This window comes from Diabrotica undecimpunctata, chromosome 4 (genome assembly GCF_040954645.1).
Source record: "Diabrotica undecimpunctata isolate CICGRU chromosome 4, icDiaUnde3, whole genome shotgun sequence".
In the NCBI taxonomy this organism is placed as follows: Eukaryota; Metazoa; Arthropoda; class Insecta; order Coleoptera; family Chrysomelidae; genus Diabrotica; species Diabrotica undecimpunctata.
The window spans coordinates 52,418,916-52,444,095 of record NC_092806.1 but is presented as its reverse complement, the minus strand read 5'-3'; the positions used below and the strand labels follow the sequence as shown (position 1 = coordinate 52,444,095).

At 35.9% G+C, this 25,180-nt stretch overlaps 1 protein-coding gene across 1 annotated transcript in view; it reads left to right on the top strand.

Moving 5' to 3' along the window:
- Nucleotides 1-25,180, top strand: part of LOC140439513 (uncharacterized) — a 268,238-nt gene that overhangs the window by 222,707 nt on the left and 20,351 nt on the right. Inside the window, exon 7 of the mRNA XM_072529480.1 lies at nt 20,839-21,167. Within this exon, the coding sequence (XP_072385581.1) occupies nt 20,839-21,167 (329 nt within the window). The remainder of the gene's footprint in view (nt 1-20,838; nt 21,168-25,180) is intronic.

Sequence of the window (25,180 nt, the reverse complement as noted above, 5' to 3'; positions counted from 1 at the left end):
CTCTTTACCTTTAAAACTTATTTTGATTTTTGTTAATAGGACACTCTAGTCAAAAGATATTTAATTTTCACATTATTCAATTATCAAAAAATTGATTTCACGCTCGTAACTGACATTTAAAATCGCCGGTCGCCGGTCGTTGTTTCTCAGAGAACGATTCATTCTACGGAAACAATGCTAATAAACATTTTTTTGTTACTAATGTAAAATTGTAAAATGTTAATTTTACGCCTAGACATAACAGTGAAGCACTTTTACGCCTAGGCACAAAAGTATAAAACTCATAAGCCCAAAAGCTTTGTAAACCGCAGTGGACTGGGTATGATGATGATGATAGTGTGTTTTGCATGAAAACTAGTCCATTTGTCACAGATTTTTGAATGATTTATGTTATGTTTATGGATTAAAACTTGATTGTAGCAAATTTATATTATATATCCGGATGCATATAAGTGAGTACATAATGAGTTCGTATATTGATTTCTGATTCAGTGACAGTTATGTTTACTGGAAGTTGCACATTACTTTTAACCAGGTTTTCATAAATTGTAGATGAGAGTACTTTATTTTTAATACATCCAAACAGGATATGATTAACATCACACTGGGAAATATTATCGCATGAGCACTTTCCTGATTCTCTAATGTTTATTCTAGCTAGGTGAGCAGGAACAGCACCATGGCTAGTTTTTAATCTTGTGATAGTTGCTGTTGATCGTTTGGATATGGTATAATAGAATATGTGTGGTAATTCTGTTAGGGATGGTAGGATGAATCTTGTAATAATGATTATTTGATGTATTCGCCAATATTTTCCATCTGTCTTGCCAGTTAAGATTAATTTTTGATTATAAAAATTGATTAGATCTGATACTGTGTATATATGTTCTTCTATACCAGAATGAGTAGAATCTTTAGCGAGCTGCTCTACTATTTCATTACCTTTTATCCCGGTGTGATTTTTTGTTCAAATAAATGTTACATCTTTGTTTCTCATTTTTGGTTTAATTTCACATATTAGCTCACATGTCTTAAGTCAACTAAGAACTGACTTAGAGTCTGTGATGATCACAGTATCTTGCAAATTTTCGTGCGCTAGCCAATTCAGAGCTTACCTAATAGCTACCGCTGCTGCAGTGTAAATAGGACAATGTGGAAGAAGTTTTATTTTAAATGGTTTGTTATTGGAAGGAATGTACACTGCAGACCCTACCTTCCCATCGTTCAGTTTAGAGCCATCTGTGTAAATTATAGTTTTATTAGTATATTGTTATGATATTTATTTCAATGTCTATTTAATTTATAATGTCTTGTTCTTATCTTAATTCATTAAAAGGCACAATAATTTATATCAATTTATTTAAACGAATAATACACATAATTTATTTAGGCGAGCGTAACAATAAATATCGCGGCCGCGGGGCTTCAGAATTAACTGCCCTCTTCAATCAAAGTTCGGTTATTTTATAAGCAATCCTGATATTCGAGAACAGCATCGAAAGATCGCATTGTCTTGCATCGAAAGATCGAGAAGCTTAGCCGGGCTCATTCACCATAATTTTGGTTCTAGACTTCCACCGAAATTTCTACAACAAAACAGAATAATTAGTAATAAAATTTAGGCCAGTATATTTATCGTAACATTGCCCCCCTCTTAAAAGATGGTTCCTCCTGGAACCTTGTCGGGACTGGAACCGGAACTGTATGCTGGTATCGGCAACTGAACCCTCTTTTACAACTTCCAGTTGTATAAAAATGACAAGGGACGGTTTTCTCTCCGCACAAGGTACTTAGCGGATTGCAACAGACTAACACCTGGACTTCGGTGTCTTTGAAGATCTCCTCCACCATATTTCGGATAACCCTCCAATCTAATTGGCGGCACTCCAACTTTGGCATGGCTAACTTTTGCACGTCGGACTCTAGTACGTGCTCTCTCAATTGAAGTAAGGCTTCCCATACATCTCGGTAGGTAGGTTGGTCACGGGCAGTGTCTTTTGTTACCAGGTAGAAAAGGTAACGTGATGCATCTTGGAGTTTCAAGGTTTTACCGGGAGCTGGCTTGGCTTGGCATTAAAGTTCTGCAACTCGACCAAACTTCCTTCGAAAGACGGATGCCAACCCTGGTGCGTCTTTGATACTGGCCGGGATGGTAAGGGCCAGCGAGTAGTCATCGGGGAGCGCGAGTAGATCTTGCTTTTCTTCAGTGGTAACACCATGTCTTGCTTTACCGGTACCTCCATAGGCACCCATGAATTCCTCAAACGTGAGGTCAGACACGTCTTGGACTTGGTTTACCTCCACTTCTTCATCTACGTCGTGGTCACCTTCGAAAGACGCCAGCCGGTTATGGTGTACTATCATCGGCTTTCCCTTCGGAATCTTGCTTATTCGGTAGATGACATCGTTGATCTTCTCCATAATTAGGTATGGGCCTTCCCAAAACTGCTGCAATTTGGGAGAACAACCTTTTCGCTTCTTGGGGTTATAGAGCCAGACCTTGTCGTTCTTCTTAAAGCAACCCTTTTCGGCTTGTGTATCGTACCGTTTCTTCATTCGGTCGCTAGCGATCTGAAGGTGGGAACGGACCAACTCATGTACATCGTCCATTCTTCTTCGTAATTCGATCACATAATCTTCACCTGCTACATCTTCTCCAGGTCGACATCCAAACTCGAGATCACAAGTTAGTCGCATTTCGCGTCCGAATAGGACTTTGGCTGGTGTCTGGCCTGTTGATTCGTTAACAGCAGATCTGTAGGCCATTGTGAAGAACGGAAGGTATTGGTCCCAGTCTCGCTGATGATCGGACACCATCTTTGTCAAATACTTGCCAACTGTCCTATTCATTCGTTCTACCATACCATCCGATTGCGGATGATACGCGGTAGTTCTTGTTTTCTTCATGCCTAGTCTATCACATATTCCTTGGAATAGATCGCTTTCGAAGTTCCGGCCTTGGTCACTATGGATCTCCAAAGGCACTCCAAATCGGCTGATATATTCTTGGATCAACTTATCTGCAACGGTGGCGGCCTTCTGGTCTGGAAGTGCGTAAATCTCGACCCACTTAGTGAAGTAATCCATTACTACCAGCATGTACTTGCCTCCATTTTCACTTTCTGGAAATGGCCCAGCGATGTCCAAAGCTATTCTTTCAAACGGGCTTCCAACATTATATTGTCTCATAGGAGCTCTCCTTTTTCGGTAAGGCCCGTTACTCGTGGCACAAATAGTACATTTCTTACACCAGTCTTTTACATCGTAGGAACTGTTCATCCAATAAAACCGTTCCCGAATTCTCTGAAGGGTTTTCCTTACACCAAAATGCCCTCCCGATGGACTGTCGTGTAACTGACGAAGTACTTCGGCTATTCTGCTCTTTGGGATCACCAACTGTCTTCTCTTCTCCGAACCGTCATCATTTTCCAGGACTCGTTTGAGCAAGCCATCTTCGATGATAAATGAGTCCCACTGGGCCCAATACGTCTTAACTACTGAGCATAGGTTTGATATTTCCTGCCAAGGTGGTCGACGGTTTTCCTCTTTCCATTTTCGGATTTTCTGTATAACTGGATCTCTCTCTTGTTCTTCCCTTATCTTAGTAGGCGTCCAGTCGTCGTTGACAATCGTCGTTCTTAGCACTGCTGCTTCCTTGGATTCCGTTTTGTTGCAGTGGGAACACTCTGCTGGGCATGGATTTCTGGAAAGAGAATCAGCGTTTCTATGGCTAACTCCGGCCCGGTGCTCAATCTTAAAATCGTATTCTTGGAGTCGTTCGATCCACCTGGCTATCTGACCCTCTGGATTCTTAAACTGCATCAACCACTTAAGGGCGGCATGGTCGGTTCGGATTAGAAACTTTCTGCCATAGAGGTATTGATAGAAGTGCTCTACTGATTTCACTACTGCCAGAAGTTCTCTTCTCGTGACGCAATAATTCCGTTCAGGTTTTGAAAGAACTTTACTAAAATATCCGAGAACTCGTTCCTGTCCTCCTTGAATCTGAGACAGCACTCCTCCAATTCCCACATTACTTGCATCCGTATCTAAGATGAACTCTCCTTCTGGCAGTGGATACCCTAAAATTGGTGCTGTTATTAAATGCTTTTTCAACGTTTCAAAGGCATTTTGGCAGTCTATATCCCAGCGGTATTCTCTTGCTTCCTCTGTAAGTCGCGTTAATGGCTTAGCGATATCTGCAAACTTCTTAATAAACCTCCGGTAGTAAGTACATATATAAGGTTCTTGAACTCCTAAGTGGAGCATAGAGCTTCAGTGAAAACGCGCCATCGGGTTCTATTTTGCGCTAAGGCCTTCACCTCATTCCAAGACTTTCCTTGGCCTCTTATCTCGTCCATGATGGATCTTCTCCAAGTTTGTACTGGGCGACCTCTTTTTCTTTTATCTTGGGGATTTCACTCTAGGGCAGTCTTTGCGATACTGCAACTATTTTTTCGGAGTGTGTGACCGATCCAACCCCACTTTCTGGACTTAATTTCATTTTGTACCCTCTTTTGTTCGGTCAGGTGTAGCAGATCGTCGTTTCTGATGGTGTTAGGCCAGAATATACGAACAATTCTTCGTAGACATTTGTTAACAAAGACCTGCAGTTTGTCTGTGAGGGTGTTTGTCACTTTCCAGGTTTCACATCCGTAGAGTAGAACAGACATGACATTTGATCGGAATATTCGGATCTTTGTCCTTGTAGTATACTCGCCAGATTTCCAAACAGGGTTGAGCGTGCTGAAAGCTTGTTGGGCTTTTCGTATCCTCATACGAATATCGTCTTCTGTACCTCCGTTTTCTGTTATGACACTTCCAAGATACGTAAAGTTTTCCACATTTTCAATCTGCATATTGTCGATAGTAAATAGCGTGTTGTTCCTTGCATTTATTCTCATGGACTTGATTTTACTAATATTGATTTTCAAATCTATTTTATTGGCTTCAGTGGAAAGTGTTTCCAATTGGTAAGCCAGATCTTGGAACCTTTGACTACCCCATTAGAACCCCAGTAAGTACATAGTCCAAGAAAACTTCTCACTTGATGTTTGTCAGTTGGTTTTGGCCATTCCTTAATGGAATCGATTTTTCCCTTATCCACGGCCACTCCTTCTTTACTGACTATATGACCCAGATAATTGACTCTACCTTGAAATAGCTGGCACTTCTTGGAGTTTAGCATCAATTGGGCAGCTTTAAGTCGATTAAAAACGTTTTCTAAATTACTCAAATGATCTGCGAATGTCTCTCCCAAGACGATTATGTCATCCAAATAAACCAGGCATGTTTTCCAAGATAACCCTCTCAACACATTTTCCATAAGCCTCTCAAATGTCGCAGCAGCATTACAGAGTCCAAATGGCATAACGTTGAATTGCCACAATCCAGATCCTGTGGTGAAGGCTGTCTTTTCTTTATCTACTGGGTCCATTTCTACCTGCCAGTATCCAGACTTCAAATCCAAAGTAGAAAACAATTTACTTCCAGCCAATGTGTCCAATGTGTCATCGATCCGAGGCAGAGGATAACTATCTTTCTTGGTAACGTTGTTCAGTAAACGGTAATCCACACAGAACCTCGTCGTTCCGTCTTTCTTCTTAACTAGGACCACCGGAGAGACCCATGGGCTCGTAGAAGGTTCTATCACCCCGTCTTTCTTCATTTCCTGAACAATCGTTTCAGCTTCCTCTCTTTTCCCCTGTGGTAATCGTCGAGCTGTTTGACGAATTGGCTTAGCATTACCAGTATCAATTTTATGCTTAACAACCGTAGTTCTTCCCGTCTTTCCTCCTTTCAGTACGAAAATATCACGATACTGCCGAAGAAATTCCCTTAATTTCCTTTTCTCCATCCGATTTAGAGACTGTCCTGCAACTGCAACCATTTGGTCGAATTTATCGTTGGAATTATCAGATGTTGTCGCCTGACGGATTATGGATGTCACAGGTACACAAGTTCCTACTTTTGTCTCTTTCTTTATGGTCACTGGGTAGTCGTTGACATTGATAAGTCTCACAGGAATTTCCTTAGCCGAAGTCACCAATTCCTTTCCAATTATGATTCCACGGCCAACCTCATCGTCGTGGTTCCAAGGCTCCATCATAACAGGTCTCCCTTCGTCTACAATTCCCTGTAGTCGCGCTACTATGATCGTTTCGCTTCTCGCAGGCACGACTGTATCTTCTGTAATGGCTGCTTGCACAGTGTTGTCATTATGTGGATGGAGAAATACCTCCTCGTTGCCAACTCTGATTACCTTATTCTTAAAATCCAATTGGAATCCATGCATATTCATTACGTCCATTCCTAATATAACCTCTTCGATGTCAGCAACTATAACAGTATGGACAAACTTTTCTGCCCCAATTCCCAATTGTACCTGGATTTCTCCATGAATGTTGGCATTTTCACCTGTAGCGGTCCGAAGTCGTAACCTCGTTGGTAACAGTTTCTTTCGGCTGTTTATAACTGTTGGGCGTATAATGGTTCTGGTCGCTCCCGTATCCACCAACAACGTATGTCTTTTACCATTTATTTCTCCATCTACATATACACTATCTTCACGACATTTCAAAGAAGCTATTAGTATAAGAGGGTCTTTGGAAAAGTTCCGGGTCGAAGCTGCTCCCCTAATGCCGACTCGTTCTGGTTTTCCTGATGGTGAGTTTCTTGATTTTATGGTCTTCGTTTTCTTGCATGTAATAATTTTCATCATATTAACGAGCTGGTCAAGTTTATCTTCATCTCCTTCCTCTTTTACAGTCCTAACTTTACTGTACCCGCCAGAGGCCTGCGTAGCTGACTCGTATTCGAGGGCGGCGGATAGGACATCAACCAGCGTCTTGTGACGAGCTAATCGCAGTGTTCTCTGCATTTCATGATCACGAAGACCATCAATAAACGTTTGAACGGCCAATTTTTCCATCATGTCTTCGGGAGCTGTTGGATAAGCATATCGTACTAATCTGGCAATATCTACCTTATATTCTTGAAGAGCCTCATCTTTCTTCTGTCTACGATTTTTAAGCTGTGACTGATATACATGCTCCAAATGTTCGTGGCCATATCGCATATTTAACCTCTTCTTCAGTTGTTCGAAATCATCGGTCTCCTCTACGGCTATGGTCTGAAGCACATCTAAGGCATCTCCTCGAAGAGCGATAGTCAGGTTTACAGCCTTTTCTTTTTCAGACCATCCATTTGCTCTTGCGGCTGATTCGAACTGTTTCATGTAGTTGTTCCATGATGATTTTCCGTCGAAAGTTGGGACTTTAACATGAATAGAACCTCCACTTCCTTCAAATTTCGGCCGTGTCTCCAACTTAAATTTCGTCTCGTCTTCTTTTATCTCCACTGTAATTGGATTGTTTCCTCTCTCTGCTGTCCCTGTTTCCTCCATCTTCCTTTCCATCTCTTTAATCTTTTCTTCGAAGGCCGACATATCGGCAGCAACTTGGTTTTTTAACGAAGACATTCTATCGTCGAGGGCAGACATCTCAGAAGTTACTTTAGAGATTTCCAAAGAGATATTAGCAGAGACTTTGCTTTCCAGCGAAGAAATCTCGTTAGAAACTTTGTCTTCCAAAGAAGCGATGTCGCCGGAAACTTTGTTCTCTAATGATGCGATATCACCAGAAACTTTCGAAATATCGCCAGAAACTTTGTTCTCCAATGATGCGATGTCACCAGAAACTTTGGCTACATCACCAGAAACTTTGGCTACATCAGAAGAAACTTTCGAAATCGACGAGAGGACAGCATCTTCAAATATATAAGTCTCTGGATCTAGACCTTCTTCTAGCAAAGCGTTCTTTAGTCGTTGGACTAACTCAGCCTTTTTTCCGGTAGAAGCTAATTCTCTGTCTTCGAGATGTCTTCTTAAATTCGTCACTGTGAGCTCATAAATCGTCGTCATTTTCACAATTTATTTTATATCCACTTTTGACACCAATGTTATGATATTTATTTCAATGTCTATTTAATTTATAATGTCTTGTTCTTATCTTAATTCATTAAAAGGCACAATAATTTATATCAATTTATTTAAACGAATAATACACATAATTTATTTAGGCGAGCGTAACAATAAATATCGCGGCCGCGGGGCTTCAGAATTAACTGCCCTCTTCAATCAAAGTTCGGTTATTTTATAAGCAATCCTGATATTCGAGAACAGCATCGAAAGATCGCATTGTCTTGCATCGAAAGATCGAGAAGCTTAGCCGGGCTCATTCACCATAATTTTGGTTCTAGACTTCCACCGAAATTTCTACAACAAAACAGAATAATTAGTCATAAAATTTAGGCCAGTATATTTATCGTAACAATATTCACTCAATATGTTCAACAACTTGTTATTTATTTGATGTGAATCTGAATATTTCGGAAATATAATATTTGGTTTTTTGAATAGCGTATTAAATTCTAATTTACGAATGGTGTAATAAAATTTGTTGAATTTGTAACCTCTAAATCATTGGTTTCTAGAAAGGCATCCGCTAATGGTGGTAAATTTTTTATTTTCCAATAATTGTTTACTAAATTTTGTATGGATAATTCAGACAGCATACTCAATAAGCCGCTTGTTCTGGCCCTTAATTTTAATACATATTTTGTTGTCAATAAATTTCTACGATTTTCTAATTGCATTTCATTACTTTCAATAAGTAACAGAGGGCATGGTGTTGATTTCATAGCACCCAGGGTTGATATCTCAAACTTTTAAACTGAATCCGATCTATTTTTAGTAAATATGTATTGCTTGCTGATCCGTATAACACACATCCGTAATCCAAAATTGATCGCACGTAGGTCCTGTAAAACATCAATGCAACTTTGGGATCAGCACCTCATCTCCTGCAAGTGACACATTTAAGGAGATTGATGCCTTTCTCACATCTTTTTTTTACATATTGGACACCTTTGGACCATAGTAATTTGGGGTCTGGGATTATACCAAGATATTATCCTGACTACATTATCCTGATTACATATCCTGACAGGTTTAGACTATCAAGCGTACGTATTCTATGTCTTGTAAATATCATAATGGCAGATTTTTCTGGGGATATAGTTAGTTCATGGTTTTTAGTTCAACTATCCACTAAAAATATTTACTATATTAGCCGATAAATTTGTGGACAACCCCAGTTTGCATAATTTTGAATGCGTCACTGTTAAATTATCACAGTCGTAAGCGCCTTTAAGGTCTAGAAAAAACATACTAAATATTTATTTTTAGAAAAATTTAGTTGGATATCTGTTGTGACTTATTGTATCTACAAGGAAACTAAGTTCCTGTAGTTGGCTGTATACCATATATTAAAAAAAATTTAATAAAATCCTTTATAAAAAGGTATATAAAAACCCCATGTCGCCATGCTACCAATCCAACGGTAACTTTACCATCTTAATTTTATACAAGAAATAATGTAAACTAAATTTCAATTAGTAATTTTTAAAGGGTTTTTACCCCCATATTTAGTGGCTACATTCATGTATTAACCTGACACTGATGATGGAATATTTATTCCGAAAACGTTTTGTCCGACTGGGTTTTTATATACCTTTTTATAAAGGATTTTATTAAAATTTTTTTATTGTATCTAGTGTACCAAGACAAGATCGAAATGGGTGGATAAGACGATGAGAGAGTTTTGTCTTTGTTGGGTTTGATAAAAAGACATATAATTATTGTTTGTTTTATTTTGTCAATGTAGTGGACTTGGTAGGCAACAATCCTTCGATTTCAGTTTTTGGAGTACACAAAATAGTTGGAGGAATACGCGATGCCGTGTAATCTTCGGAATCAGACATAATACTCGTACTTTTGGATGACAATTTAAACACAAACGTTCAGAAAACTTAACAAGTAGCGCAAAATTTAGAGTTTTCTTATTTGTAAAAGTGACAATCAATAGAAGTAACCATAGTAACATAAAAACTATTTGCGACTTAAAAAGAATAGTATTTTCTATTCGAAGTAAAGATTACTTTTTGTGCCTCGGCTTAATGTCAAACATCACCTCGCCACAAAAAATATCATTTTTTACTTCCAATAAAGCAATATTCTATTGTACAAAATTATCTCAGTTAAATTTCTTGTTTGAACCATTTTTTCTACATCGTACAGGTTCTTGGTACTCCTCGACGTTTTCCGTTTTCCACGAGGGGGTTTTAGGAAGAAGCCCAAGGGTAGGAGTGGCACACTTTTTTGCATCTTTGTTGGGGCCCCAAAATTAACATTCTCAGCAAAATTCAGCTTGTTCGTATGATTTTTAGAGATACATTGTCATTTTCATCCTGACGACTGGAGTATTTATCCACTGGAGTGGATCACATTTATGTGATTTAATTATAATTTGGGTATCTCTTGGGCTATGTTGGTTTTCTTTATATTTTAGTTTTACATTATTTACGACCTATCTTCTTCTTTAGGAGCCATCTCCGCTACGGAAGTTGGCAATCATTATAGCTATTTTAGTTTTTGAGGCAGTAGCTCTAAATAGTTGTTTTGAGCTACATCCGAACCATTATCTCAGGTTCTTAAGCCATGAAATTATTCTTCTTCCGATGCTTCTTCTGCCATCTATCTTTCCTTGCATTATGAGTCTCAGGATGCCATACTTCTCGCCCCGCATTACATGTCCGAGATACTGTAGCTTTCTTTCTTTAATTTTAAGTTCAACTTTCTTCTCTTTACCTATTCTTCTCAGTACTTCATTGCTCGTAACTCTATCTACCCAGGAAACCCTTATAATTCTTCTACAGGTCCACATTTCAAAGGCGTTAAGTCGTCTCATTATGTCTAGATTTAACATCCATGATTCCACTCCATAGTATAGTACACTGCATACGTAACATTTTGTTAGACTTTAAGAGCTAGTGTTAAATCTTTGCCACGTAAGACCTTTTTCATTTTTATAAAATTAGAAGGTGCTTTTTCGATTCTGACTTTGATTTCTGCAGTGTAGTCATTATTTTCGGTTATAAGTGTTCCTAGGTAAGTGTACTTTTTTACTCTTTCGATCTGCTGGCCCTCTACTATCAAGAATTCGTTAGTATTATGGTCGTTTTTACAAATTTTCATAAACTTCGACTTTTTGACATTATCTTTTACTATTTTACTTATGAGTATGTCCAGGTCTTGTAAACTATCGGCTATTATTACTGTATCATCTGCATATCTGATGTTGTTAACTAAGACTCCATTTACTCTTATGCTGACTGTTTTATCTTCCAGAGTTTCTCGAATTACCTCTTCCGAATAAGCGTTAAATAATAGAGGTGATAATATGCAGCCTTGCCTGACTCCTCTCTTTATTTCCATTTCTTCAGATGTCTCTTTTTCAATTCGTACTATTGCTCGCTGATTGTAATAGAGGTTTGTTATTAGCCTTAAATCTCTTTCATCTAGGAGGACGGTTAACATCTAAACATCTCTGCGTCAGCACGTTGAAGGAGAATAGTGCCTCTCTGGTACTCATACTATTGGGGAACCCATATTGTGTGTCACTAATATCCAGCTCCAGTTTAGAGTGAATTCTGGCGTGGATAATTTTCAAAAGAATTTTCAAGGTATGTGACATTAAGCTTATGGTTCAATAGTCACTGCACTATTTGGCATTCACTTTCTTTGGCAAACACACAAATGCTGATGTCAACATTTCTCTATATCTATGATATATTCTATATCATTTTTATCCATTAAATACCATAAGATATATATTAAAAATGCTGTTTTCTTTTCTCTTCCTTGTATAAATTTTTATCTTGGAATAAGAGCTACATACTAGAAACTGTTAATTTTTTTTATTATACTAATTAAAACTTAATTCTTTTTGCCGCTTTTAAAATCCCCTGAATATAAAAATGCAAAAAATAACTACAAATTCGCTAGATAATCAAATAGTTCGCGTTCTAGAATTATAATTAAAACATACTTTTATTCTTAAGCAGACATGATTCATACCGTTAGACTTTGTAATTAGCGGCGTTAGTTCTTAGTTCGTTACCTTTTTTCCGTAGAAAACTGGGTGCTAATTAGGTGTGGGAACATCACGATGGGATGCGAACTAATTAGGTATTGTTTCACTTTCATTATTGCACTGGGTAATCATTTTATCGAGGCGAGTTCCTCTCCAATATATTTATTTCAGTGTGTGATATTAAATGTTTATGATATGTAAAAATTTTCGTGTGTGTATATATATATATATATATATATATATATATATATATATATATATATATATATATATATATATATATATATATATATATATATGTGTGTGTGTGTGTGTGTGTGTGTGTGTGTGTGTGTGTGCGTATGTACTATTGGCATTAAGCGAAGCTAATTTACCACCTACTGATGTTTAGTTTAATTAGCTCTAAAATAATATGGTAACTTTACTTGAAATATATTTGGCTTTTAACTGTGGTCAAGAAATGCAGAGTGATATAAATTGATCTTTATCTTCAATTGCTAAAAGTGAAGTTATGTTGTATGCGCGAAAGAATCATAGGTTAAGCAGTAATGAGTTTTTGACACCAATTTTATGTAGATGTGCTTCTGCCTGCAATTGGCCGTGCGATTTGTTTATCGCCGTTGCAAAAGCCAAACGCACGGAAAATTGTAGATGCTTAACACCAAATGGTAAGTCCGTTGAAATCGTCTATATAAGTGGGACCAATACATCCCCTCATTTGTACTATCCCTTGTCTCGATGATCGTTGCCTGAATGATATTATTCATTAATCGTATTTTTATTCGTAAATTGTGAGAGGGGAGTCCAGGCCGTTCTAACGAATTTAAAACTGTGGGATAGTTCACATTGTGTTTTGCTTGCAGTTGTTGTGTTCGATATGCACGAAGCTACATAACTAAGTATGTTTTGATTTTCGTTTATGAAATTTTCGTTTTATCCAATGTTCAAAGGGAGAATTTCAGTCCCTTGTCGCTCCCTTGAAATGAAATCCTTTAACATCGACCTCGTGTCACATTGATAATTTAAATTGTATAATATATATATATATATATATATATATATATATATATATATATATATATATATATATATATATATATATCATTATACATGAGAAGTTTTTTACTTCATTGTAAGTTTTATTTTCTGAGTTATTCCAGATTCCGAATTGGTAATGCAGAAATCAGACTACAAAGTTGGAGATAGAACTTGTTCCTGTTTTTTATTGTGCAATAAAAACAAGATATTTAATTGTTTCCCTACTTGTGCCTAAAAACGCCGGCAACGATCAGCGAATCGCACAGCTTCGCCGACCGGTCTCCTCGTTGATCTGACGAAAAGTGACTCAGAGAAATTCTTTCTCACGATTTATTTTGTAAACAAATACCTAAAGTATGTTTTCGCGTTTGAAATTCTAAATCGCAATTCTTAAAGCGTTGGACATAAATACAAACTTGGAGAAACGGTTACCAAGGCAATTTGAACTAAATAAAATAAACATTTAAACTTTGAGTTATGTGTACTACTCGCTAGGACTGACTTTGGAACGGCAAGTGGTCTTGTGCCATTGCTTCAAATCTTCGTAGAAAACAATCTTACAAATTTCTTTTCAGAGTCCATAAAATTAATTGATTGCATGCACAACTTCTATGACAAAACTAGAAGAATATCTAAGAGGATAAAAACATTTCTTTGGAATATGATGTCAGAACGACTCAATGCTCAAGCGATGCTATCCATTGAAAAACAATTAATATCCAACTGCCACAAATTTAGTTAACTCGTCATTGACCATTTTGCAAGCCAAAAAACACGTCGCATTGAACTTAATTATACATCCTGCGTCTAAAATACAATAGTGCTAAATTATAAACTGTTCAGGGTATAAGACAATTTTTTATATTGGAGTTATGATGTGTTTGGAATATTGTGAACTTATATCTGCACTAATAAACCAGGACTATTTACTAGAATCCTTAGATACATGGGTAAGTTTGCTGTGAAAATGTAGCTAGCAATATTTATCTTACTAACATTTTTTGATTGTTCATAATTTCGTATTTGCCGCTCAAAAATATTTATTTTTTTACTCAAGTATTTACCATTAAACCAGGATATATCGTATGTGCTAAAATTAATTTTGACCATTTTTTATTTACATTTCACCTTAAAGGGGTCCCTCCCTCTTACCGCATGCTTGCATTGATAACTGATATAGAATAGTTTTTGTAATTACTCTTGTTATTCTTAGAATTATTTATAATATAATAACTTTAAACCAGATACAGAACATAGATAAAACAGAGTTAAATCTAAAAATAACATAAATACACAGTTCAAAATTTTTAAAATTCCATCAAAAAATGCAAGCATGTCCCTGCTCTTTTTTATGTATTTCAAAAATACAAAACCTAAAAATATAACAACTTTTTTTAAAACGGAAGTCTTCTAATTATTACAATTGTAATTTGTCGGAATATTAATTGCACAACACGACAATTAACAAGGAATCACTTAAAGTCTTATGCACTAGTAATATTGGATACTTCTTTTTTAATTACCTCCATAACCTTCTTATCAAATTAATTTTGTCGTACAAATGCTGTAATCGTAATGGACAATACCACGTATCATTCGCGATTAACATAAAAACTTCCCTCAATCTCTTGGAGAAAAGCTGAAATGGGAAACTGATTAATTGAATATCTGAAATTAGAATTGGTTAGTCGATAAAAATATTCCATTTAGAGTTAATATGTTGAAAAATAAACTTTTAAGGGTAGCTTCAGATCGTAAGTTACATTTAAAAAACTTTGATATCGATGAAATAGCTTAAGATCCTGGGATAAAAGTGCCTCGTTCACCGCCCTACCACCTTGAATTAAATGGTATCGAGTTGGTGTGGGCACAAATGAAAGGTTAGTGGCTAGACACGATAACAATAACCGCTTAAAACTGGAGAGATGTTTTAAATCATTATATTTAAAAAGAAGAGCTATTTTTTATACCCCTAAGAGGTAAGGGTGATACATCCCAAACATTTTTTAATTTTTTTGACAAAATTTTTTTATTTTTGTTTTTTTGTGATGTGGCATTAAACAATACATACAACCCTTAATTTTCACCCTTATATTACCAACCCCTATTTTTAATAGCGAAATTAGTGTGACAGAGTTATTAGTGTCACAGAGTTACTTGCCACACTCCTTCGAAACGGCTTGACCGATTTTTATAAAGTTTTATTTGTATATTCGGTTGAATATACTACTCTTAGTTTTTTTTTCAGGAAAGTTGTTTTCATTAAAATAAGTTGACACAGTTATAAATCAGAATGAAGTCAACTATCCTACAGAGTTTTTGAATTCATTGGAATTGCCTGGATTTCCACCTAACAATTTACAATTAAAAGTAGAATCAGTTGTCATTATGCTGCGTAACACTAATCAATCTCGATTGTGCAATGGAACAAGACTGACTGTGAAAAGGCTAATGAATACATTATGTCATTGCGACAGCGATGATTAAGGAAAAATACAAAAGAATATAAGAATACAATACATAATGTCTTGATCCTGCGTATAGTAATTATTTCAACGAACGTACCATTTGGTTTTAAACGTTTACAATTTCCCGTGCTTTTGGCTTCTACAATAACAATTGACAAATCGCAAAGCCAACTTATTTTTAACTTTATTTAACGCAAAAAAAAAATAAAAATATGTTTATCATCATCATTATCATCAGTGGCATTACAGCTCGTTATGAGCCAAAGCCTTCTTCAGAACAATCTTTCATTCGCCCCTGCCTCTGGCAACTCTTCTCCATGCTTTAACTTCAATGGATTTTAGATCATCCTCTATGTTATCTTGATACCTAAGTTTTGGTCTTCCTCTGGCTCGTCTTCCCACTGGTCCTCTTCGGTCGAAAATTTTTCTGATCGTTGCTTCTTCATCCCGCCTAATTACATGTCCTACCCATCGAAGGCGTGCTAATTTAATATATTTTACAACTTCAGGTTCCCCAAAACTTCTATATAACTCAAAGTTGTAGCGCCTACGCCACAAACCCTGTTCTTGGATTCCTCCATATATTTTTCTTAGAATTTTTCTCTCGTAACGTTTAAGCAATTCTTGGTCGTTCTGTGTAAGTGTAAGTGACGTTTCAGACCCGTATGTTAACACTGGCCTTATTAGTGTTTTATATATGGTAACTTTAACTTTTCTGGGTAGTTTTGGGGCATATGTTTCCTCAAGCTATAATAGCACTTATTAGCAAGCACTATTCTTCTTTTAATTTCTTCGCTGGCATTGTTGTCTTTGGTCAGCAGCGAGCCCAGGTAGACGGAGGTGTCCATACCTTCCAGTTCCAGATCATCAATTAATAGTCTAGGTATCTGGTTGCCTGATCTAGTACAATACATATACTTGGTTTTCTGTGCGTTTATTTTTAATCCCATTCTAAGTCCAGACGCCCTTAGTGATCGAAATGCTTCGATCAGAGATTCTGTGGACCTAGCAATAATGTCTATGTCATCTGCATATCCGACCACTTGTACAGATTTATTAAAGATGGTGCCATTCGTATTAATATGGCACTCTCGAATTACTTTTTCTAGTGCAAGGTTAAATAAGAGACACGGCAGTCAATCTCCCTGTTTTAGTCCATTTTTACAATGGAAGGGTCTGGAAAAGTCGTTTTGGATTCTGACTACACTCTCTACGCCTGTGAGTGTAAGTTCCGTTAGTTGAACAAGATGAAGCGGCATTTGAAATTCCACCATAGCCTGTAGAAGTTTTTGTCTGTTGACTGAGTCGTATGCGGCTTTGAAATCCACGAATATGTGGTGGGTGTCGACTCCGAACTCAAGCGTTTTCTCAAGATTCTACCTGACTGTAAAGATTTGATCCGTTGTTGATTTATTGGGTCGGAAACCGCACTGGTAGTTCCCAACTATTTGTTCAGCATAGGGGATCAATCTTCTGTACAATACGTTGGACAATACTTTATATGCCACGTTAAGTAGGGTGATGCCCCTATAATTATCACACACCATCATATCTCCCTTTTTGTGAAGAGGGTGCATTACACCTAATTTCCAGTCCGCGGGCGTTTCCTTCCATTGCCAGATTTTGGTTACTAATTTATACATGTGTTTAAAAAGGGTGTCACCACCATTCTTAAAGAGTTCTGCATAAAGATTGTCCAAACCGGGAGCTTTGTTATTTTTTAGTTTTAAAATGGCTTATCTAATTTCTTCTTCGGTGGGGGGCGGCTCTTGAGCGTTTTCATCCATTTCAGGCAAAGTAATTTCTATTTGATCTTCTTCACGACTATCGCTAAGCAGTTCTTCAAAATGATTCGCCCACCTGTTTAGTATCTGTTCTTTGTCACTAATTATGGAACCATCTCTGTCTTTACATGATGGTATTCTGGGTTTGAATTCTTTTCTGCAGCTGTTTATCTTCTGGTAGAATTTTCGCGAGTCTTTTCTATTGTGGCGGTTAACAATCTCGTTTAGAGCGTTTTCGTATGACTCTTTCTTTTTCCTTCTAAACGTCCTTTTTTCTTCTCATCTAAGATTTTCATAGTCTTCCAGGTTTGATCTCATTCTGCGCTGCTGAAGTCTCTTATATGCTTCATTTTTCTGTTGGTTAATGGATCTACATTTTTCATCAAACCAATCTTCGTTTATTTTAGCCTGGTTAGGTTTTAAAAAGCCTGAGTTTTGTTGTTACAAGGTAGTGGTCGGAGTCTATATTAGCACCTCTAAATTCTCTTACATCTAGTACGTCCGAGAAATGTCGATTATCAATTAGTACAGTATCAAATATATGTTTATCAGAAAGCATTAAATTGGTTTAACTTTTTTCATGCATATTATGTTTGTGTTTTTTTTTGTTTTATTTTCTGTTAATTTTTTAGAGACAATATTTAATTCTAAGGCAGTATAAAGTTCGCCGGGTCAGCTAGTAATAATATAATTATTTCGTACTTAGCTGATGTACGTACTATGATAATAAATACTATATGACACCTCTACTTGCAAAACAACCAATCTCCACTTTCTGGACAATCGGAGCTGAATACGCCACTGGATTCCTTGTAAAACGACGCATCCAGTTATGCATAAATTTCGTAACATAACTACCAAACTCCCATTGTAATTAAATGGAGAAAATTGGTTGTTGTTTCAAAACGATCATTCTCCAAGGTCGTATAGGTTTCAAAACAACCAATATCCCTCTGCACCAATCAGAGCGCTAGATTGTATCACGTGGTCGGTGATTTTTAAAATGGCGTTCATACTAGTGTGAAAGCTGAGAAAAGGAACATTGTTCTCTAAAGTTTTTGCAATTTAGTAATAAATGGAGACAACACCAAAAGTATTAACGCCTACAAAGTGTAGAAAAAGAGTCGCACACCTATGTGAGAAAACGGCTGAGGTTAGTATATTTTTAGATCTATATAGAAGAAAAAATATCATCTGTCGTGAGTGCAACATGCTTGGCAGTTTTGTTAAAATGTAATTTGCAAAACATGTATAGTTTTCATTGTTTTTTATATTCATAAAATGATTTAAGTACATATAATTACTAGATATCTAAAATAGAATGTGAATATAATTTATTTGTAGGTATGGGGAAACGAAGGCGCCTACAATGCCAACAGGCAAGTACGACGGGAGAGCCTACCAGTACACAAAACTCAATATTGTGGATGTGATTACATTTTATAAAGCTTTTCATAAAAATGAAGAGAAAGTTAAATTAGACACCTTTATAGTGCAAGTCCTAGAGTTAAACGCTGTTCGCAGACGTCGCCCAAAAACTGGAGTCAATCGTAATAAGACGACTGCATGCAAGTGTTTCATAAAAGGTCCAGATGGCAAATTACCCATCTGCCAACAGACTTTCACACTAATGCCTTGAGGATCACAAGGGGCCGACTCCAAACTATAATGAACAATTTTAGAGGGGAAAGTAATCTTCCATGTGAGAAAAGGGGAGGAGAAAACGAACGCATTTATATAAAGAGAAACTGAGGAGCGTGATCGAATTTATGAAAACTATAAAATGCAACAGTCTCATTACTTTAGGGATCGAAATGAGCGCAAGTATGCATCAGGGGATCTGAGTATTAATAAACTTTGGAAAATTTTCAATGCTCATGCCAAACCAAAGATACAGGTAATAAAGGATATTTTCGAATGATTTTTAATAGAAAATTCAACATTTCATTTAAGGCGCCACAGACGGACATGTGTTCGACTCACTGTTTTTAACTCACTGAAAAAATCTCAAAGGAAACGTCACCATCGGTGAAGCAATCCCTCATGGCCGCTAAAAGAATTCACAAGCTTAGATCAAAAGCCTTTTTTGCATTATTGAAGGAATCTAAGCCTGAATTATTGACTTTATCCTTCGACTTGCAAAAAAACCTTCTGCTGCCTAAAGTTCCTAATGCTTTATGCCTAATGTACATAACTTGGCAATCGTAGTGGGACATTCTAAAGCCCCATTAACGAAGAAAAATTGTTTTAGCTATGTATGGTCAGAGGATGAGTATGGCAAGGGCTCGAATCAAGTGGCATCGGCAATATATCACAGGCTGTCTAATACCTACTGATTTAAAATGCTGATTAAAATTAAGATACTTGCACACACAAACCCACATTTTTCACATAAGATATGTGTCGTAAGATTAATGTGTGACGGATGTCAGAATAAGAACGAAATAATTTTATCCATGGCAAGTCGATGGCTGATACAAACTCCAAAAAACATAAAATATATTGAAATAGGGCATTCATTCTTGCCATCGGACAGGGTGTTTGCGAGAAAAAACTTAAAAAAATGCAAGTTATTCCGACACCTGAGGACTATTTTAAAATAATATATAAAAGTACAACTTAGCAGCGCCCCAATATGGATTTCAAGTTCTACGATTAGAAAACCGAAGCATTGTCTACATTCAAAGTACTGCAGAGTTGGCACTTTCAGATATCGAAAATAAAAAGAATTTGTTTGGCAAGATCAAGAAACCAAAATACCGTCGTATTGGTTTAAGGGGACGAAAGCTACAACTCAAGCATCGGTTTGTTTAGAAGTATTTTAAAAAAAGGAAGATCGACCATTAACATAAATCCAAATGAAATAGCTACAAGGAAGCTACTGGAAAGTCACTATGGCGAAGAATGGCAAAATGATCCGAAACTGGCTTATTTCAAAAACGTCCTTCATTACGAAAATGATCCAAGCGCCCCTGAAGAAGACGACGTTTATTGCAAACCATTAGATGACGAAGAAGACTTAAGAGTATAGAATTTTGGTATTAATAATTATTTTAATGTATTAAGTACTGCTATTACAGTTAACATTTGTGTTTTTACTACAAAATAATCAATCTCCTGATCTGTTCATTTCAAACTAACCCTAAAAACTAAGAAAGACGTCATCTGAAATACATAGGTTGTTGGTTGGTTGTTTATACTTTTGGAATTCAAAATATATGTAGTTTAGGTCACTTTTAAGCTGATATTCTTAACAAATATCCAAATCTAATATATTTGTTTTAAATAAATGTGCAGAATAACATGCGTGGCCAAATCTAAGTCTACTGATGGTGCGTATGTCCTTGCTTGTCTATGTTTCTTCCTTAAATACATTCATCAGAAAATTTATTGTTCGTGAAATTTTACGATAAAAATGCAAATATTTCACTTACTTTTTTATTTATGACACTCGATTAAGTTTTAAAACATAATTTAGAATATTTAGTTACTATTTTCAAATGTTTACTTATTATTTTTAATTTATGTTTAATGCCAAATATTTTTAATTTGTAGGTATAGATCAGCCTACGTCAAGCATCGCGAACAAAACCACCGCGCAAGGCTTCCGGCTGATAAACTCTTTTCGTGTGATGTATGCGGAATGCAATTTAGATATCTCAAGTCCTTTAAGAAACACAGGTTAAACCATGCTTTAGAAAAATTGCATGGAAAGAGTACCGAATTACCCAAAGAAGCCAAGTCCACTGACGAAGATGCAGAAGATGTCAAAAGCATCCATGAAAATAGCAACGATCACGTGTCCAGCTCAAATGAAACTATTAACGTTGAGGAGGAGAACAGTCCAATTGTTGTTAAAAAAGAAGTTGCTGATGAAATTGTTGGTAAGTTAAACTTTATACGAGCACATAAAAATAAAAGAAAGTATTTGGCAATACGAGAATCGGTGTCCCATTGCGATTGAAAACCTAGAGAAATTATGGTTTGCTCTTTTAACGATTTATACTTATCTCGCTTACTGAAGATTGTTGTCAAATTTAATTAAATAAATTATTGTAAGCGTAGGATATAGTGTTAATAAAAAAAGTATGTATGTTAGTACAAAAGTGAAGTCTAGTGTTTGGTACAGACAATATATGGCATGTGACACATCATTTGAAACCTCTTTTGTCATTTAGTATGATCTTGGATCGAGTGGGTTTAAGACAATTGTATTATTCAATGGTGGTCATTTTGAAACGGCGCAACATAATCGCCCAAAAATATAGGAACATGTTAACACGAGAAATTTTAAAAGATGTTTAGGTCCCATACATTGTCAGCTGTCAATTTTTTTGACAGATTTCAATAAATAAACAAATGAATTTTGTCAATATCTAGCAAACTGATCAGTATCTAGCAAAAATAAATCGATTTGTTCAAGCTTCTTCTTTAAAAGCTAAATATTACGATATTATTATGAATGGTCTATATTTTTGTTTTACACAGTGTACACATTTAAATCATTTTCACAAAATGATGCACATCTGTCAGTTTAAACGTCCAAGAATGTGGTCCAAGAGCAAGGACACAGATAGGATTGATTTTGTCCTATGCTCTAATGTAAGAAATACGTTGTGTTGAGTGTGACGTAGGCGTGGGGATTCGTGGTTGACATTTCTTATTATTTTATAATATAGGTGTGCTTGCTGCCAATTCTTTTGTTGTACTAGCGATTTAACGGCCTTAAAAGACTATTTAATTATTGTTTCTATATCAATTTACTTGTATCAACAAAATGGGTGGTAATAGATGTGCCATATATGGTTGTGACAATAATTTTAAGAGTGTGAAAACCAAGAATATGCCTGTTATTTTTCACAGTTTTCCAAAAGGAAAGGATTTAGTGTCGAAAACTATAAGGGCTGAATGGGTTAAGCGATGCAGAAGAGCTGATAATTTTAATCCTGATTCTAGTGGAATATGCTCTGTTCATTTTACAAACAATGACTATGAAAGAGATCTTCAAAATGAATTATTAGGTAAAATGATTAAGCAACAAAATCAATATAAAATTTTTTTAAAGTAACTTATTTTAGGGTTACCTACTAAACGCCTTTTAAGAAAACTGCAGTTCCAACACTTTGTTTATATAATCATACCTTTGACACACCTTCTGTCTTTACTCGTGAAGGTAGATTAGATGTTAGAAACAGAAAGCAACTTGTAGCAGAAATTACAAAGGTTGATTCAAATATTTTGAATATTGCATCTAATCAACATGAACATACTATTACTGAATCTGAAATAATTTTTGAACAAGCTGGTGACAATATTGATTTAAAGCCTGAAGTAGAATTTGAAGCAAAATACAACGAATTATTAAACAAGTGTGAAAAATTAATAGCTGATCATTCCAGTTTGAAGAAAAAGAGTCAAATGAAAATAAAAAGTTTAACAAGTCAGTTGAGGTATTCTAAAGCAAAAAATGTGAATGTTCAGAAAAAACCAAAAAAATCTGAAATTTTTGCTGAAAATTTGTTAAATAAATTGTTAACCACAAAGCAAATTGCACTTCTTTCTGAAAAAAAGAAGAAAGTTCGTTGGAATACAGAAGAAATATCTAGAGCTTTTACTTTGAGATATTACAGTAAGAAAAGTTACCTTCATTTAAAAATTATTTGCGTTATCCTCTACCTGCTTTATCATCTTTAAGAAAATGGGCTTCCAAGATTAGTGTTAGTGAAGGCCTTTTGAAAGACATATTGTTAATGATGAAATTGGAAAACTCTTACGAAACTGGCTACTAGATGTTGGTTTTCAATTAGAGGATGGTACTGTTATTATCAAAAAGCCTTTAGGATCTTTAATTGCTTTTACTGACCAAGAGGTTAATCAGTGTTGGAAAATTAATAAAAAAACACATTGAATGTGAAAAATCTCAGAGACAGAATGTTCGAATCGCTGCTCAGCTTATGTCTAATACTGTTGCAACAGCTCTTAAGAGACATAAAGAAGAATCATCTTCTAATCAGTCTGCCACCTCATATTGTGTTGTCAGTGATTTGCAGGAAACTACAGAAGATGCCTTAGAATACATCGCTGGGTATTTAGCAAAAAAATTTAAAGATAGTTTACCTGATTTAGGTAATTTCACATACAAAGTTAGTGAACATAGTTATAGTTTACCATCATGGGTGCAGCAACTCTCTTATGGAGGTCTTATTAAGCCTACAGATAAGTGGTTTATAAAAATAAAATTGGAATAAAAATGGAATAAATATTATGAAAAATATATTGATACCTATAGGAAAAATAATGGAGTTGTTGGAAACATTTCAAAAAGGATTTTAAAAAAAGAAAAAGTAAATTTTTCGTTTTAAACCTTTTAATCTCAAATTAGGCTCATCTTCCGTAAAAGTTAATAGTAACAATAAGGTCGATAATTGCTCGTCATGCCCACACCTACGTCATAGCCGCGTGTTTCAGTGACAGACAAATTTGGGCGATGGAACTATCCTATGTAGTCAACCGTCCTTGGTCCAAGAGTAAAGAAGATTGTTAGAGGAGCCAAAAATAATATGTTGTTACATACAAGCTATAGTTATTATTAGCCGAAACATAGATTTAACTGGACATATTAATTTACAACTTACAAACAGAAGTGACACTCAAGCTTCTGAGTTCATACAGTATCTTAAATGGCGAACTTTATGACATATTACAAGCGTTAAAATACATTTTCAGAGTACAAACCAGACACTCTTTAATAATATTTGACTCACTCAATTCACTGAGACCAATCCATCAAAACTTCACGAACAACATTATGGCCATATTGATTAAAGAAATATGACACAGTATTTATCAAACAGAACCAAAAATAGTTTTCCTATGGGTTTGAGCTTACACAGCTGTGTAATTACCTTCATTGGCAGAAAAATCAATTCCAGCCTCAGATATATAGCAACTATTAAAATCGATGACCCTCAATTTGCGGAAAAAAAAGAAGACATCTACAAGCAAACTAGGAGAAATAAAAAAAGATACTGTCCCATGAAACCCACAATCAATCAACAAATCTCACCAAGTTATCCTATCTCGTCTTCGTGAGGACACTGCAAACTTACTCATGAACATCTCATTACTCATACCCAAGCACCAAAATGCAGTAAGTATAATATACTACTAACAATAAAACATGTGCTAACAGAATGTGATGAATTTGACGCTTACAAACAGTTGATACCTGGATATTCAAACACTATGAAAGACATTCTTAATCTTAAAACCGACTGTAAATCTCTTTTCCAATTACTTAACAAATGTAACTTAGCAAGTAAGATATAATGTACCTAAATTCATACTTTTTAGACCTATTGTATATTCTTTACCCCGCTAATCACCTTCGTGGTTAATGCAGTTATTTTCGAAATAAAAAAAGTCTCGATGACCTGGTAACGATATTTAATGTCATTGAATTTAATATTGAATGTTGAATGTATTGAATCATAATGACCTCTCTCATCACCATGACCTTTCATCAGTTTTATATCATGATATGTATGTAGAAAATTTCTCTCTTATTATTATTTACTCCACAGACAATGTTGACGGACGAATGAAAGCAGAAACTATACATGACTCTCAGATATCGCTCATACCCGCAAAACGTCGGTATGCTGGTACGTCGCTTAATTCAAATTCATCTCATACTATGGCTAATTCACACAAACTTCGATCTCAAGCCGCATCAGCTTGCAATCTCATAATTTCTACCTAGCGAGCGGTTGGTTGAGCTTAAAGAAATCTGGCAGAGGGCATCTGGCAAATGCCTATAGTCACTTTTTATTCTCTTAGCGACAGTTGTCGATGCAAATAAATTATTCAATCTTGTTTATTCCAATTGACTGTAAAC